The 16,648-nt window shown below is 42.5% G+C and overlaps 1 protein-coding gene across 10 annotated transcripts in view; it reads left to right on the top strand.

Moving 5' to 3' along the window:
* Positions 1-14,305, top strand: part of BCL11A (BAF chromatin remodeling complex subunit BCL11A) — a 101,158-nt gene extending 86,853 nt beyond the window's left edge. For 5 of the 10 annotated variants that reach the window (XM_042932340.1, XM_042932341.1, XM_042932342.1 and 2 more), the window contains 2 exons: positions 3,918-5,660; positions 13,796-14,305. In XM_042932340.1, coding sequence (XP_042788274.1) covers positions 3,918-5,660; positions 13,796-13,887 — 1,835 coding nt within the window. In that variant the 3' untranslated portion in view covers positions 13,888-14,305. Of the gene's footprint in view, positions 1-3,917; positions 8,360-13,795 lie in introns of those variants that run through there. The other 5 variants (XM_042932337.1, XM_042932339.1, XM_042932336.1 and 2 more) reach the window with 3 other exon arrangements.
* Positions 14,306-16,648: the final 2,343 nt, after the last annotated feature.

The raw sequence follows: 16,648 nt of genomic DNA, 5'->3' as shown, positions 1-16,648 counted from the left end.
GGGTTGTGGAGTTCCAGAAAGCATTCAGCAGAGCTGACCCCCAGGCCACTCAACTGCCTTAAGCAGCTGCCCTTGGCTTTCAGAGCACTGAGCACTTAGCACTTCCCTGTGGCATCCCTGCTGGTGGACCACAGTCATGGGCCTTAAAATGGCCCCTCCTGCCACCCTGTAGCCAGGACCTCCCTCCCTTTGGCCTGAGGCCTGGATTCTAGATTCTGGATTCCAGCCTTCTTCTGGAAGCCTTTCTGGGTGTACAACCTGGTCAGTCATCATGCTAGGTAACTAACCAAGCCTGGGAGTAATGAAAACTCACATTCACCTTGGACCTGGTAGTTTACAAATGGCTTTTATACACGTCTGTCATTTGAACCTCACAATTCTGTAAGGTACTGTTTTTATGCTCATTTTACAGATAGGAAACCTAAGGCTCAAAGAAATTAAGTGTCTCAGAGCCCATAAGCTGGCAAATAGTAGAGCCAGGCCTCTGGTGTCAGACTTCCTTGTTTTTCTCAATCCTGAGGCTTAGATCACATGACTCTTTAGCATTGGCGACAAACTAAAAATGGGGTTATTCCTTCCCATACAACAAAATGAAATAAAATAAAAGCTGGTAGGTGAACTAATGGCTGATTTTAACTATTTGATGCCTGGAGTTCCTATGCTTGGGGCCAGGACTCAGTTTATTGCTCTAAATCAAAACAATCCCCGTGAATGCCCAATGAGGCTCTCAAATTGAGAAGTTGATTTTCGTCAGAGTAAATGAAGAATATTATTATATTTTACACGTCAATAAATCAATGTAGCCCTAATTTTGCCACGCAGGAAATCAATTCTGGTCTTTCTAAACCATCAAAGATGTTATGAACAAAGTAATTTCACAAATTATGGCAAGTAACACATTTATTGATGACTGCAGTTTAGGAATTGAGAATCTGTGCGCACTGTAATATAATATGGTGCACTGGCATGAGCTGAGTGAAATACAGATTATATGGTGAAACTGTAATGCATCATTTGCTATTAGTGGACTGGTAATAATTACCAGTTTCAAAGCAGCTCTTTTGATGTAATCTTTAGTCTCAATCGTAACAGCCCTTCTCATTGACATTATGATTACACTAGCTGCCCTCATGATCTAGAATATCTAGTTGATAGGAATACTAAAATGCGATAGTGAAAACTGTATGTTGTATGCTCATTATAAGATAAAATGCTATCTTCTCTGACCTGATGTCTGAGAGGGGAGGGTAACAGCACAGTGTGAACATAGTGTAATACTATCACATCACTGGCTCTGAAAACAAAATTTTAGGAAGTTCAGAGCAGCAAAATAAAATGGACTTTGCTTGTTTAAGCCTTTTGGAAAGGATACAGGTGAGACCCTTGATGCAGGGCTGTGCACATTTTGGCACTGATCCGTAGCCGTGGTCAGAGTGCATACAAAACCAGATTGCTAATTATGGGTCCAGTCCTGGGATTCAGTAGGATATCATAAGCGAAAATATGATTTTAAGGCATTTGGAGTGATGAAAGTGTTAAGGACTTGTTTCAGCTGACAAATCTTCTCTTTACTTATCCAATCCGGATTGTCAGGCTAAATGTATGATAATAACACAGAGTCCTAGAGAGGCAAAGGAGAAAGCCACAGAGGGTCATGTTAGTTGGAACCAGATAGGTTTTTTTCCTGCCTATTTAGAACCCAAGTCATTGTTCAACAACAACAAAAAATTTATGAAAATACTCTCAATGATGCTTTTTATTTCCCTTTGAAGAAAGGAGGCAAACAAAAATAGGCAGATAATGTGATACTAATGTCAGCGTTTTCTTTCAAAATCTTTCTGCCTTTTTTTTTTTTCCCCTCCCTCCACATTAGGCAAATGTTGGAAACCTAATTTTGGTATCTTATCATCTAATCTTGTTAAAGAGATTTACCCAGGAGTGGGATATATTGAGTGAGATTATAAATGCATTGTAAAGTAAATCACAAGGTCAGGGCAGGGAGTCCATTATTCAGACAAGTGCTCTGAGCAAGGCTGGCTTGTTTGGGAATGCAAGTGTTGGGGCTCCTGAGAAGACCCTGCCAGCTTTTCTTTCTGACTTGCTAAATGGAGGAATCGTCGTAATTGATTAATTCCTCATTCCCACTCTTTAGCTCCATGGTGGATTTTTTTTTTTTTTTTTGCTTTTAAAAAAGTTACTGACAAATACTAGCTGGGGCCTTAAGCGACTCCTCTAGTCCCCCCTTTTAAATTTTTTTTAACGTTTATTTATTTTTGGGACAGAGAGAGACAGAGCACGAACGGGGGAGGGGCAGAGAGAGAGGGAGACACAGAATTGGAAGCAGGCTCCAGGCTCTGAGCCATCAGCCCAGAGCCTGACGCGGGGCTCGAACTCACAGACCGCGAGATCGTGACCTGAGCTGAAGTCGGATGCTTAACCGACTGAGCCACCCAGGCGCCCCTAGTCCCCCCTTTTAAAAGACTGGCTAAAGTTTATTTCTCATTTGTACTTTATGCACTGGCTTTTTGAGAATCCCTGGGAAGTTCATCTATTTTTTCTCAACCTTGTCCTTTGGCCACCAATATTTGGGCCCTTTTTAATGTTGTAGTTGACTGGTAAACTGTTAGTTAGTCCCTTGGTGTGTATATATATATATTTTTTTAAATTTAGCTATCTCCAAAAATGAATGATCGTGAAGTCAAGCTGGCCCCCTCTTTGCCAAAGTGGCATTTACCACTCTCGGGTTCTTTTCAGTGAGAGAGAAATAATGTGACTTAAGCAGGGCCCCTCTCCAGACGGCTTGGCTACTGGCCAAAGAGTTGACTAGCTGAACTGTATCTTTCTGTTTCTTTCTCAACTGGAGCTGAGGCTCAGCCGAGGGCGCAGGATGTTGTATAATTTGGTTCTCGTTGTTAGCCTCTCAAAATAATGAGGAGGAGGATAGTGTAGCATTTCTCAGCCTGCTGCCCGTCATGGTGCTGGCTGCTTTAACTGTTCTTAAACTAGGATGCTGTGTCTGCTTAAGTTGGCACCAGCCGCTCCTCCTAACTTCTCCAGACTTGCATTTGTTTGACTGGGGGAACAACTCCTAAAGATTTGATACGGCCTGTTGGTTAAATCCGAATTAAATTTCTCTTTTGAGATTTTTTGCAACATCCCTTGAGATAAAAATGGGAGTCCCCATAGGGTGTTGTGGAACCAGGATTGGGACTCACTGATCCTCACACAAGGCTGGGATGTGAGAATGTTGCTAGTCTCTCTTCCTTGGAATTATTTTAGGAGTACCTTCCCATTTTTAACAATATCAACAATTAGTGTGTTTCAGGCTAAGATTAAAAGCATCTCCAGGGCCATAGAGAATTGTAACGAGTTGACCTTCTCTTTTTTGATATCCCTATGAAATGATTGCCTATTTAGAAAGTTCACCTGCCACCCAGGGGAGAATAGAACGATGGGATTTAGGAAGCAGAAAAGTTTCCCTTAGGTCACCTTGTCCAAGGCCCTCATGTAACAAATGAGGAAACAGAGGCACAGAGATGAAATAGCTTGCCCCAAACCACAGCTGGTGACAGATTGGAGAGTTCAGAAGAGGTTTGCTGAGGTTCCTTAGAATGTAGGGATCCTCATTCTCAAGCTTGAATTGGTGCAGATTTTTCTGCTTTGGAGATTGGATTTAAAATTCTTAGAACAGAATGAAATGGCAGAAAGACCGATTCGACAAATATTTATTGGGCACCAGCCACCAGATGAACCAGGCACCAATTCTAGGCACAGGGAATATTATAGATCAGTGAGGGCTTAGGCCTGTGGGGTGGAGGGCTGGGGGCAGGGAAAGCTGGAGGTGAACCATAAATAAGCAATTGCTAACGTCCTCCTCCGCGATTAAACATTGATGTTGGTGTTGTATTATTTTGCAGGTAAAGATGAGCCCAGCAGCTACACATGTACAACTTGCAAACAGCCATTCACCAGTGCATGGTTTCTCTTGCAACACGCACAGAACACTCATGGATTAAGAATCTACTTAGAAAGCGAACACGGAAGTCCCCTGACCCCGCGGGTTGGTATCCCTTCAGGACTAGGTGCAGAATGTCCTTCCCAGCCACCTCTCCATGGGATTCATATTGCAGACAATAACCCCTTTAACCTGCTAAGAATACCAGGATCAGTATCGAGAGAGGCTTCCGGCCTGGCAGAAGGGCGCTTTCCACCCACTCCCCCCCTGTTTAGTCCACCACCGAGACATCACTTGGACCCCCACCGCATAGAGCGCCTGGGGGCGGAAGAGATGGCCCTGGCCACCCATCACCCGAGTGCCTTTGACAGGGTGCTGCGGTTGAATCCAATGGCTATGGAGCCTCCCGCCATGGATTTCTCTAGGAGACTTAGAGAGCTGGCAGGGAACACGTCTAGCCCACCGCTGTCCCCAGGCCGGCCCAGCCCTATGCAAAGGTTACTGCAACCATTCCAGCCAGGTAGCAAGCCACCCTTCCTGGCGACGCCCCCCCTCCCTCCTCTGCAATCCGCCCCTCCTCCCTCCCAGCCCCCGGTCAAGTCCAAGTCATGCGAGTTCTGCGGCAAGACGTTCAAATTTCAGAGCAACCTCGTGGTGCACCGGCGCAGCCACACGGGCGAGAAGCCCTACAAGTGCAACCTGTGCGACCACGCGTGCACGCAGGCCAGCAAGCTGAAGCGCCACATGAAGACGCACATGCACAAGTCATCCCCCATGACGGTCAAGTCCGACGACGGCCTCTCCACCGCCAGCTCCCCGGAACCCGGCACCAGCGACCTGGTGGGCAGCGCCAGCAGCGCGCTCAAGTCTGTGGTGGCCAAGTTCAAGAGCGAGAACGACCCCAACCTGATCCCGGAGAATGGGGACGAGGAGGAAGAGGAGGACGACGAGGAAGAGGAAGAAGAGGAGGAAGAGGAGGAGGAGGAGCTGACGGAGAGCGAGAGGGTGGACTACGGCTTCGGGCTGAGCCTGGAGGCGGCGCGCCACCACGAGAACAGCTCGCGGGGCGCGGTGGTGGGCGTGGGCGACGAGGGCCGCGCCCTGCCTGATGTCATGCAGGGCATGGTGCTCAGCTCCATGCAGCACTTCAGCGAGGCCTTCCACCAGGTCCTGGGCGAGAAACACAAGCGCGGCCACCTGGCCGAGGCCGAGGGCCACAGGGACACTTGCGACGAAGACTCGGTGGCCGGCGAGTCGGACCGCATAGACGATGGCACTGTTAACGGCCGCGGCTGCTCCCCGGGCGAGTCGGCCTCGGGGGGCCTGTCCAAAAAGCTGCTGCTGGGCAGCCCCAGCTCGCTGAGCCCCTTCTCCAAGCGCATCAAGCTCGAGAAGGAGTTCGACTTGCCCCCGGCCGCGATGCCCAACACGGAGAACGTGTACTCGCAGTGGCTCGCTGGCTACGCGGCCTCCAGGCAGCTCAAAGATCCCTTCCTTAGCTTCGGAGACTCCAGACAATCGCCTTTCGCCTCCTCATCGGAGCACTCCTCGGAGAACGGGAGCTTGCGCTTCTCCACGCCGCCCGGGGAGCTGGACGGAGGGATCTCGGGGCGCAGCGGCACGGGAAGTGGAGGGAGCACGCCCCATATTAGTGGTCCGGGCCCGGGCAGGCCCAGCTCAAAAGAGGGCAGACGCAGCGACACTTGTGAGTACTGTGGGAAAGTCTTCAAGAACTGTAGCAATCTCACTGTCCACAGGAGAAGCCACACGGGCGAAAGGCCTTATAAATGCGAGCTGTGCAACTATGCCTGTGCCCAGAGTAGCAAGCTCACCAGGCACATGAAAACGCATGGCCAGGTGGGGAAGGACGTTTACAAATGTGAAATTTGTAAGATGCCTTTTAGCGTGTACAGTACCCTGGAGAAACACATGAAAAAATGGCACAGTGATCGAGTGTTGAATAATGATATAAAAACTGAATAGAGGTATATTAATACCCCTCCCTCACTCCCACCTGACACCTCCTTTTTTCACCACCCCCCCCTTCCCCATCGCCCTCCAGCCCCACTCCCTGTAGGATTTTTTTCTAGTCCCATGTGATTAAACAAACAAACAAACAGAAGTAACGGAAGCTAAGAATATGAGAGTGCTTGTCACCAGCACACCTGTTTTTTTTTTTCTTTTTCTTTTTTTCTTTTTCTTTTTTTCCTTTATGTTCTCACCGTTTGAATGCATGATCTGTATGGGGCAATACTATTGCATTTTACGCAAACTTTGAGCCTTTCTCTTGTGCAATAATTTACATGTTGTGTATGTTTTTTTTTTTTAAACTTAGACAGCATGTATGGTATGTTATGGCTATTTTAAATTGTCCCCGATTCGTTGCTGAGCAAACATGTTGCTGTTTCCAGTTCCGTTCTGAGAGAAAAAGAGAGAGAGAGAGAAAAAGACCATGCTGCATACATTCTGTAATACATATCATGTACAGTTTTATTTTATAACGTGAGGAGGAAAAACAGTCTTTGGGTTAACCCTCTAAAGACAGAATAGATAGCACTGAAAGAAAATCTCTATGAGCTAAATGTCTGTCTCTAGAGGGTTAAATGTATCAATTGGAGAGGAAAAAAAAGGCCTTGAATTGACAAATTTTAACAGAAAAACAAAACAAGTTTATTCTATCATTTGGTTTTAAAATATGAGTGCCTTGGATCTATTAAAACCACGTTGATGGTTCTTTCTACTTGTTATAAACTTGTAGCTTAATTCAGCATTGGGTGAGGTAAGAAATCTTAGGACCTAGCATATAATTCTATATTGTATTTCTCACAACAATGGCTACCTAAAAATATGACCCACTATGTCCTAGTTAATCATCATTTTCCCTTTAGTTTAATCTTAAAAGCAAAACTGATTATACCAGTATAAACGCTATTTTGCTCCTGGTGAGAGCTTAAAAGAAATGGGCTGTTTTGCCCAAAGTTTTATTTTTTTTTTTTAAATGATGATTAAATTGAATGTGCAACGTGCAAAAGCCCCAGAATACAATTAAATACATTAGTAAGGAATTCATTTTATGAAGATAACTTAAATAATGTCTGTTCAAAAAATTCTGGCACCAAAAGAAATAGATCCAGATCTACTTGGTTGTCAAAGGGACAATCAAATGATAAACTTTAAGACCTCGTAGACCATATTAAAAAGAAGAGACTGACAATAAGGTTTGGCAGGAGGGTAACAGAGGAAGAAAATACCTGATCTTTTAGCACAACGTGGTACTATTTGCCATTTTAAACTAGAACAGGTGTATAAGCTAATACTGATACAATGATGATTAACTATGAATTCTTAAGACTTGTGTTTAAATGTGACATTCTTAAAAAAGAAGAGAAAGAATTTTAAGAGTAGCAGTATATATGTCTGTGCTCCCTAAAAGTTGTACTTCATTTCTTTTCCATACACTGTGTGCTATTTGTGTTAACATGGAAGAGGATTCATTGTTTTTATTTTATTTTTTTAATTTTTTCTTTTTTATTAAGCTAGCATCTGCCCCAGTTGGTGTTCAAATAGCACTTGACTCTGCCTGTAATATCTGTATCTTTTCTCTAATCAGAGATACAGAGGTTGAGTATAAAATAAACCTGCTCAGATAGGACAATTAAGTGCACTGTACAATTTTCCCAGTTTACAGGTCTATACTTAAGGGAAAAGTTGCAAGAATGCTGAAAAAAAAAAATTGAACACAATCTCATTGATGAGCATTTTTAAAAAAAAAAAACTAAAAAAAAAAAAAAACTTTGCCAGCCATTTACTTGACTAATGAGCTTACTTACTCGGACTCAACATTGCAAGCGCTGTGAATGGAAAACAGAATACACTTAACATAGAAATGAATGATTGCTTTCGCTTCTACAGTGCAAGGATTTTTTTGTACAAAACTTTTTTAAATATAAATGTTAAGAAAAAAAATTTTTTTAAAAAACACTTCATTATGTTTAGGGGGGAACTGCATTTTAGGGTTCCATTGTCTTGGTGGTGTTACAAGACTTGTTATCCATTTAAAAATGGTAGTGGAAATTCTATGCCTTGGATACACACCGCTCTTCAGGTTGTAAAAAAAAAAAAAAAACATACATTGGGGAAAGGTTTAAGATTATATAGTACTTAAATATAGGAAAATGCACACTCATGTTGATTCCTATGCTAAAACACATTTATGGTCTTTTTTCTGTATTTCTAGAATGGTATTTGAATTAAATGTTCATCTAGTGTTAGGCACTATAGTATTTATATTGAAGCTTGTATTTTTAATTGTTGCTTGTTCTCTTAAAAGGTATCAATGTACCTTTTTTGGTAGTGGAAAAAAAAAAAAAAGACAGGCTGCCACAGTATATTTTTTTAATTTGGCAGGATAATATAGTGCAAATTATTTGTATGCTTCAAAAAAAAAAAAAAAGAGAGACAAAAAAGTGTGACATTGTACAGATGAGAAGCCATATAATGGCGGTTTGGGGGAGCCTGCTAGAATGTCACACGGATGGCTGTCATAGGGGTTGTACATATCCTTTTTCGTTCCTTTTTCCTGCTGCCATACTGTATGCAGTACTGCAAGCTAATAACGTTGGTTTGTTATGTAGTGTGCTTTTTGTCCCTTTCCTTCTATCACCCTACATTCCAGCATCTTACCTTCATATGCAGTAAAAGAAAGAAAGAAAAAAAAGGAAAAAAAAAACAAAAACAATGTTTTGCAGTTTTTTTCATTGCCAAAAACTAAATGGTGCTTTATATTTAGATTGGAAAGAATTTCATATGCAAAGCATATTAAAGAGAAAGCCCGCTTTAGTCAATACTTTTTTGTAAATGGCAATGCAGAATATTTTGTTATTGGCCTTTTCTATTCCTGTAATGAAAGCTGTTTGTCGTAACTTGAAATTTTATCTTTTACTATGGGAGTCACTATTTATTATTGCTTATGTGCCCTGTTCAAAACAGAGGCACTTAATTTGATCTTTTATTTTTCTTTGTTTTTATTTTTTTTTTATTTGGATGACCAAAGGTCATTACAACCTGGCTTTTTATTGTATTTGTTTCTGGTCTTTGTTAAGTTCTATTGGAAAAACCACTGTCTGTGTTTTTTTGGCAGTTGTCTGCATTAACCTGTTCATACACCCATTTTGTCCCTTTATTGAAAAAAATAAAAAAAATTAAAGTACACAATGTAAGCTTCTTGTGTCCTCATTTGACACACTCTGTAAATTACTTTCAAGAAAATAACAGGTTTTAAGAGAAGGCCAGTCAGTCTTTTTCAGGATTATTTCTATGGGCATTTTGATGCGTGCATTATACCCTAAAGGAACATAAAGTGCTTACTATATTAAAATAGACATATCTCAAAACATGGAAATAGTTTTTAGATTTTATAGTTCTAGAATAATTTTCAAGAAATGGAAAGTGTTTTCAGTCTGATGTTAAAAACTTTCCCTTCATGTCTTAACAATAATCCATCCAGATATAAATGAAAAATTGACTGGTAATAGCATCTTAAACTTTTATTTCCTTTGGATTTTTTGCTGTTCTTGTTGTCTGAAAGTTCTTTTCTATTCTCCCTCCCCTGCCCTATCTTAGAACATAGTGTAAAAAAAGATTTTTTAAAAAGTTAGCTCTTTCATTTCCATATGAGTCTTTCTTCATACCAAAAATAACATCACCCTCCCCCCCATAAATATCCAGAAACAAAGGCATCATGTTAACGAGAGAAAGAGAGAGAGAGAGAGAGAGAGAGAGAGAGAGAGAAGTAACCAGTAGTTCAGCCAGATGTGGCAAATCTGTGGAATCAGCCACTGATTTCCTGAGATCTATGGTGGTTTGCCTTGTGATCCTGTGATCTTAGGGACCAGAGATGGGACAGATCTTTTAGAACTTTTTATAGTGTTTTCCTGACTGGTAGCATATGAGAGGGGGGGAATATGCTTCAGTGATCTTTTGCCCAACCAACAGATTTATGAAATGAAACATAGCCTTTGAAAAGCAAGTTAGGTCCATTATAAAAACCCCTCCTTAGAAATCTGTGTTGTCAGTTTTACAAATACTGCATGCTGCAGCATCTATTTGCTTTATTAAAACACATACTTCTGTGATACTGTCTCCCTGTTCCCAGTGTAGATGAATGGATACAACGTTGTTCTTCTTTTTGTAAAAACCAAAACAAAAGCCGTTCTGTTGTCTTCTTGTGGTAGCATTTTCGTTGCTCAGTTCTTATGCCCTGGTGCCTGTGAGGTGGCCTTTTCATGTAATGCCTTTTATCTGAGACAGGAATAGTTTTATCCTTCTAAAATACACAGAAAGTAGGTGTATTTTTTTTAAAGCCAGTTTGGGTGGGAAGCAGAGAGTGGAGGCAGAGAGGAATCCCGTGAGAGAAGATTTGGGGTTGGGTACAGGGGCTGGGATCAGATGGATATATCTTGCAGAACTTGATAATTGGCAGTGACCTGAGAGGAGATATTTGTGTTTTGAATTAGGTTACTTCACAACTGAATCCAGAATGCTATTCAAGATAGAAATATTCTCCAGTGCCATGCCAGTTTGCGATGTGGTGACTTCTGCTCCACCGTATTAAATGTCCATAAAACCACTGTGTGTCCCTATTACTCTTTTATTAGGAGCTATGAGTGCAGCTGTGCAAGTTTTATATACAGTGTTCATTTTAATTTTTCAATATATGATGCTCTTAGCATAATTAGGTTTTGCATCCTGACAGACAGAATTAATGGTAGATACTGTATACTTACTTGTATGTTCAAATTTCTTAAATCAAATGGGGAATGGGGAGGGGTGCAAACATGTGGTGATAAATCACAGATTATGTTTGATTTACATGGTCCCAAAGTTAAATAAATTTATCGGGAGACACGTTCTTCAGGGTACTCAGTCTCCTGGCTTATTGAAGCCCTCTTATAAAATATGATTTCTGAAGCTGAGTGAACAATACGAGCATGAAAATCTAGGCAATAAAAATATAACTTATAACTGACATCTGTATCTGGAACCCCCGAATTAAAAAATCTTAATGCAAAATAACAAAAAACATTTCCAACAGAGGATGAATTCGAGATTTTTTTTAAATGAGGAAATGCTAAGGATATTAACAGTTTTCAGAATTCTCAAGTTTATGCGACACCCAGATGTGTTGATGCAATGTGCTTTACCCACCTGAACTCTTAACGCGTCAATGTTCCTTTTTATCTTCATTTTGAGAACAGCTTCATAATAAACAGGAGTACAGCAAATACTATTTCTCACAGATTTTAACTTAGAAACCCTCCCAGTGCGTGGGCTCTCCCCATCCTGAGACCATTTCCTATCTTCTCTTTGTTTAGGACCCTACAAAAGGACCGAAGCCAAATCATTGCAAAGGTGGCTAAGAAGTGGGGTGAACACTTGTTTCTTCATTTGTACCAGCCATGGCAGGAAGTGTGGAGTAGTTGAGTTTTTCCCAGGGCATTCTGTGCTAGAACTGTTTATTTAAATACCATTTTTGTGTGTGTAATAAGTCCATACTGTATACGTTCATAATGCTGGAAGTGAGGATTTGAAAGGCAGTGGCAGTGGGAGTTAGATATCGTTTCATTTGGAGAAATAAGGAAATGAGGAGGTTTATTCACAGACACTAAAAGTTTGTTCAAAGGTGCTGGGATATTTCAGGCTTTCCTGAAAAGGAGTTGTGGAGCCTCAGGCCCCATCCTGTCCTGCTTCGAACACTGTACTCTCAGAGTGAGAGGGAGGAAATACGGTGTTTTCTTTCTTTCTTTCTTTCTTTCTTTCTTTCTTTCTTTCTTTCTTTCTACCTCTTTCCCCTGCTCCGCGTGTGCACACACTAACATGAGTTCTTAGGACTGTGTTGTAGTCGTGTTCTCTTCATTAAGATTCTGTTACTCCATCGTCCCTGGGCCTAGTGTGTTCAAGAATGTACCCATCCCATTCTCTTTTCTTTTTCAGACAACTTCCCATTTAAAAAAAAAAAAAAAAAGAGAGAAAGAAACGAAAGAAATGTGGGAATTTTGCCAGTGTGAGGATGGGATTGGCAGTGTTCTTTAAACCTGCTTGGAAAAATATTTTTTAAAAGACCGTTAACTTTTAACAGGCACGAGGCACTTAGCAAATTTTCCTAAGTGTCTCCTAAGGCCCTGCCGCTTTCCCAATTAAAACTAAATGAACCCATGTTTAGAGCAATGGACATCAGAACACACAGCCAGAATTGGGATTCTGGACGTTTATTCCAGGGCTGCTCTAGCTACAAATTGTAGACATGGGTTGTTGGGTGTGCACTTTTCCTTGCTGTCATCTTGTTATCCCATTAGCCCTCTGTTTCATTGAGTAAAACACATGGCCAGTGAATCAGCCTTTAGGGGGGATGGGTCTGTTTCTCTCTCTCTCTCTATTTCCCAGTGTCATCTGTGGTCATGGGAAGCGATTAATTCCTCCCTTCCAAAAGGGGAAAGGAGATCAGTACAGTTCACCTGGGTCATTTGTACTCAAGATCCTAAACTCGCCTGAACAATTCCAACGGTTGATCCAAATACTGTTTTTCCTTTCTGTAAAGTGGCAAAGACTACTTAAAGGGAGCATATATATTAGGTCCTTGTGATTCAGCAGAAAGGGCAAATTAAGCGATTTCCCCAAAGTCTCTCCTCTAACGCAGGACACCCCCCTCCCCCCCCCCCCCAAACCCACAGGGGGCTGTGCTTCTCAATAACGTAGAGCGTGGTACATGCCCAGGCCGTATCTTGTCAGTAGAGCTTTCAATACTGGTAGCAGGTCTGACAAAGGGGTTCGATGGGGGTATCAGCCAGAGGGGCCTCCACGACAGTGGCAGGGCTGGACTGGGAACGGGGTTCCCCAGAGCCCACCTGGACACAGGAGGCCCCTCAGCCCTGGTCTCCACTGCGCAGGGGGCATTCGAGAGAGCAGCTGAGCTCCAGACCCTGGGCCTCCTGCGGCGCCAAGTCGGGGGAGAGGAGGCCCCAGGCCCCTGCTTCGGGTCGCCATGGCAACGAGCCCTGGAATGCCACAGTGGTAGCCCTCTTCCTCGGCACATCCGGACTCCCAGTTCTGCTGCTTCAAGTCAATGTAACACAGCAAAGGGAGGAACCCCGGAGGAGAATAACCACTCCCTTCTTCCCTTCACCATTGCCTTCCCCCTTTACCAAAAAGAAAAAAAAAAAAAAAAAAAAGAAAAGAAAAGAAAAGAAAACTGCATGTTTGAAAGAAACTACAGGCAGTTTTTGGTGCAATTTGGGAGCAACTATTTTGGGTTCTGGTTTCCTCTTCAGGGATGTGTTCGCCTCTTGTAAATCGTTGGCTGCTTTGACGTTGAACTTGATGACATTTCATGTTTTCGTTGTGCTGCTTTTACATCAATTTTGAGTTTTTGTTTCTTTATAATTTTATTATTATTTTAAGGAAATGTCCCCCTTCCCTCCTCCCTCCCCTGTTCTCCTCAACCAAAGGACTGTTTCCTACTCAGTTTTCTCAGTCATAAGGGAAAGTGTTTCCTTCCAGGTGTGTCCCAAGTTTATTAGGACTACCATACGATTGGGATCGGGTAGCGGGTCTGGGTCCTCTGTGGGGAAGGCAGGGAGGGAGGCATGGGAAAGGTACTCAGGGGGCAGAGATTTGGGGGGAGGGGATAGAGTTTGAAATCATGTTTAAAGATGCCAGTGGCTCAACCTGTGGTTGATTTAAGTTATAATTTTAAAGAGCTAGTTAGAGAACAGAAAATCACTGGGCCGAGTCACACCTGTACTTTTTTTTTTTCCCCTTCCTCTGTCTCCAACCTCCTTCTAGGTTCTTCACACACCCCCATTCGGCGTAGTACCCAGAGAGCTCAAGATGTGTGGCAGTTTTCGGATGGAAGCTCGAGAGCCCTTAAGTTCTGAGAAAATTTGAAGTCCCCAGGGGCGGGGTGGACGCGTGCTGCCCAGCCGACATCTGCGTGGCCTGTCATCCTGCTAGTTTGTGATGTTTTCCGACAGTAGCCTCCAAGAAGCCGTTGTGCGAAGACAGAGTCCTGCAGAGTCCTTCCTGCCCAGGCCTGCAGTGCCATTTTATTTATATTTTTTAAAAAAAAGTAAAAGCAAAAAAACAGACCCACATTGGAACGGTGAATCAGTCCCATATAGAGGGCCCATGGACCATCGCTGTCCTGAGTGACGTCCTGGCCCTTTTGAAACCAGCCAACCTAATTACCTGTATTGTGGAATCGAGCATGAGTCCCCCAACCCCTTGTTTCTATACATTCTATGTTGTCTTTTAAAAAGTGTGCTTAACATTGACACAATAAATGTTGGAGCTTTAGGTGGTGTTTGCTTGTTCTTTAATTATTGATGCTTATAAGACAATGCAGCTGCTTATGACTTTGTATTTCTGTACCCGTTTCCTGCAGACATCCATGGGGTGGGTAGGAGGAACAGATTTGAGGAATGGGTAGGAGGTGTAGGAGGGGAAGGAGGTTACTGCTTATCAGATGGCATAAATTTTCAAGGAGAATCAACATGCAAAACCTGGGAATAAATCATAGCAATATCATAATTAATGTAGTAGTAGTGCTGCTGTTTATTAATGCTGAAGTGTGGTTTTCCTAACTGTCTGACTTATAATTTGCATACCATTAAATAATGCATAATATGGCACGCTGAATTCTGTTTTTCAAATATATGCTTTTGGTGGCTACCATGCAGGATTTGAATTTGTCTTTTAATTTAGCTCAAGAAAGATAACGTCACTGGGTTAGTGGTAAATCCCAAAGAAGGTGATAAATGTCAGTAGCGGCTTATTAAATATTCCAATTTTAGGTTCCCAAACCTTTGGCAAATATATCTTAATACAGACAAACAAACACACATAAAACTTCTTTATTACTTACATTAACTAACACCAGGAAATTTGGGGCAGATTTTATAAGGGGGAAAATTGTAGGAGGAAAGAGGTTCACATCAGAACACACGATTATAATCGTGACGTCCATTGCTTGGAAATTAGTGACACGAATAAGTTAGGTCTACAAACAGGTGATAAAAATCCCTTCTGGTCCAGTTAATTTGCAAAGAACTTTTCTCAATTTGGTGTTTCCTATTGCCTGGAGAACCAGAAGAGAGCTAGAAACAATATAGCATATTAAAATAGGTTTATAAATAATAGAACTCAGACACCTGTGTATTATAGATTTACATATTGGCTGTGAACGTAAGTGAGGAAAATCTTACCCACTCACCACCCTCTGGCTAGATTGCCTAGCCTCATGAGAAGATAGCAAGATAATTGGCATCTGGATTCTTTCCTGCTTATTCATCATAAATAATGACTTCTTACAGTACTCTATTGCCTTATACTTTATATAGTGCTTTCATGTACCTTATTTCATCTGATCCTCGTTGGGACAGACCTCACAACTTGCACTCTGTGGGTGAGAAGATCGAGGCCAGGACAATCAGGGAGGAGAGGAGGGAAGCCAGGTGTTCTGGTGTCTAGTCCAGAACTGATTTCACTGAACTCTATAACTTATCAAAGAGCGTGTCTCTCCCTGTGTTAGCACACAAGCCATAGATGTTCATGAACATACCCAAGTATGGCTTACACACACACACACACACACACACACACATCAAGGATGTCCATAGGTAAGGGCACACAAAGTTGTCTCTTTCTACCAACAGCTGTGTGCACTGCAGGAGGGGCTGGGAACAAGGGTCCCTCCTTGCCATCTCTCCCTGGTGTCTTTTCCACGACACATAAATAACCCTGATTGACTAGGTGGCCTTGATGAGTTTTTGAGAGTTCCTCCCACCTAGGTGAGATGGGACTTCCAGACAAGCTTCATTTCATGGAGCAACACTCTCCCTGCCCTATGCTCTGCCTTTGTGTTGCTGAAACCTGAGACCAATAGGGGTTCTGTGACAGCATCCTCCCTGAATGTGCTAAGCTCCTTGCTGATACCTAGAAAAAGTGACACCTTCAAAAGGGACACCCGACTGACACAGAACTATCAGGTGTTTTTTTGGACAACTAGGCCTTAGGAACTGCAGTTGGTGTTCACTACACTCTCATTTCTGGTCTATGTTTTTACCTCTGCCTCTTACTTCTTCTCAGAGTCAGAAAGCCACTGGGTAATTGCAAGTTACTGGATAATTGTAAATAACTGGACCCATTGTAAATAAATGGATATTTCTGGGAGTGGGATTTTTGTTTTTTTGAGGGGGTGGGGGAGGAGTGAGGGAGTGGGTACAGGGTATCATTCCTTCCTCCCCCTTTTGGAAAAGCAAGATGCTTCACTAAAAAAAGAAAAGACCGTCTCTTTCTCCCCTATCTTTTTTAGCTGAAAGAGAATAAGAGTTCATTTATGAGATTCATTATGAAATGACCGTGTTGTGCTAGTGCTAGAACTTTTGAAAACCCACACAGGATTGATGATTTGGGAAGACATCTCCCTGTGTGATATGTCAAGGTCGTGGTTATCCGTGAATGGTGGAAGCCGAAGAAAGGACTGACAAATCTGATCGGGGTCCTCACTGTGCCCTCTCCTGAGAGTGAAACTTCAAACTGCAGAGAGATTAATTGGTTGCCCAGCATGTACTGAGCACGGATTAGAGGACACAGTCTCGGGTGCTCGGGAGGATGGGGACCAAATACGGGACATTGTGC

This window comes from Panthera leo, chromosome A3 (assembly GCF_018350215.1).
Source record: "Panthera leo isolate Ple1 chromosome A3, P.leo_Ple1_pat1.1, whole genome shotgun sequence".
In the NCBI taxonomy this organism is placed as follows: domain Eukaryota; kingdom Metazoa; phylum Chordata; class Mammalia; order Carnivora; family Felidae; genus Panthera; species Panthera leo.
The sequence above is the reverse complement of the archived record's forward strand: the minus strand, read 5'-3'. Positions and strand labels throughout refer to the sequence as shown.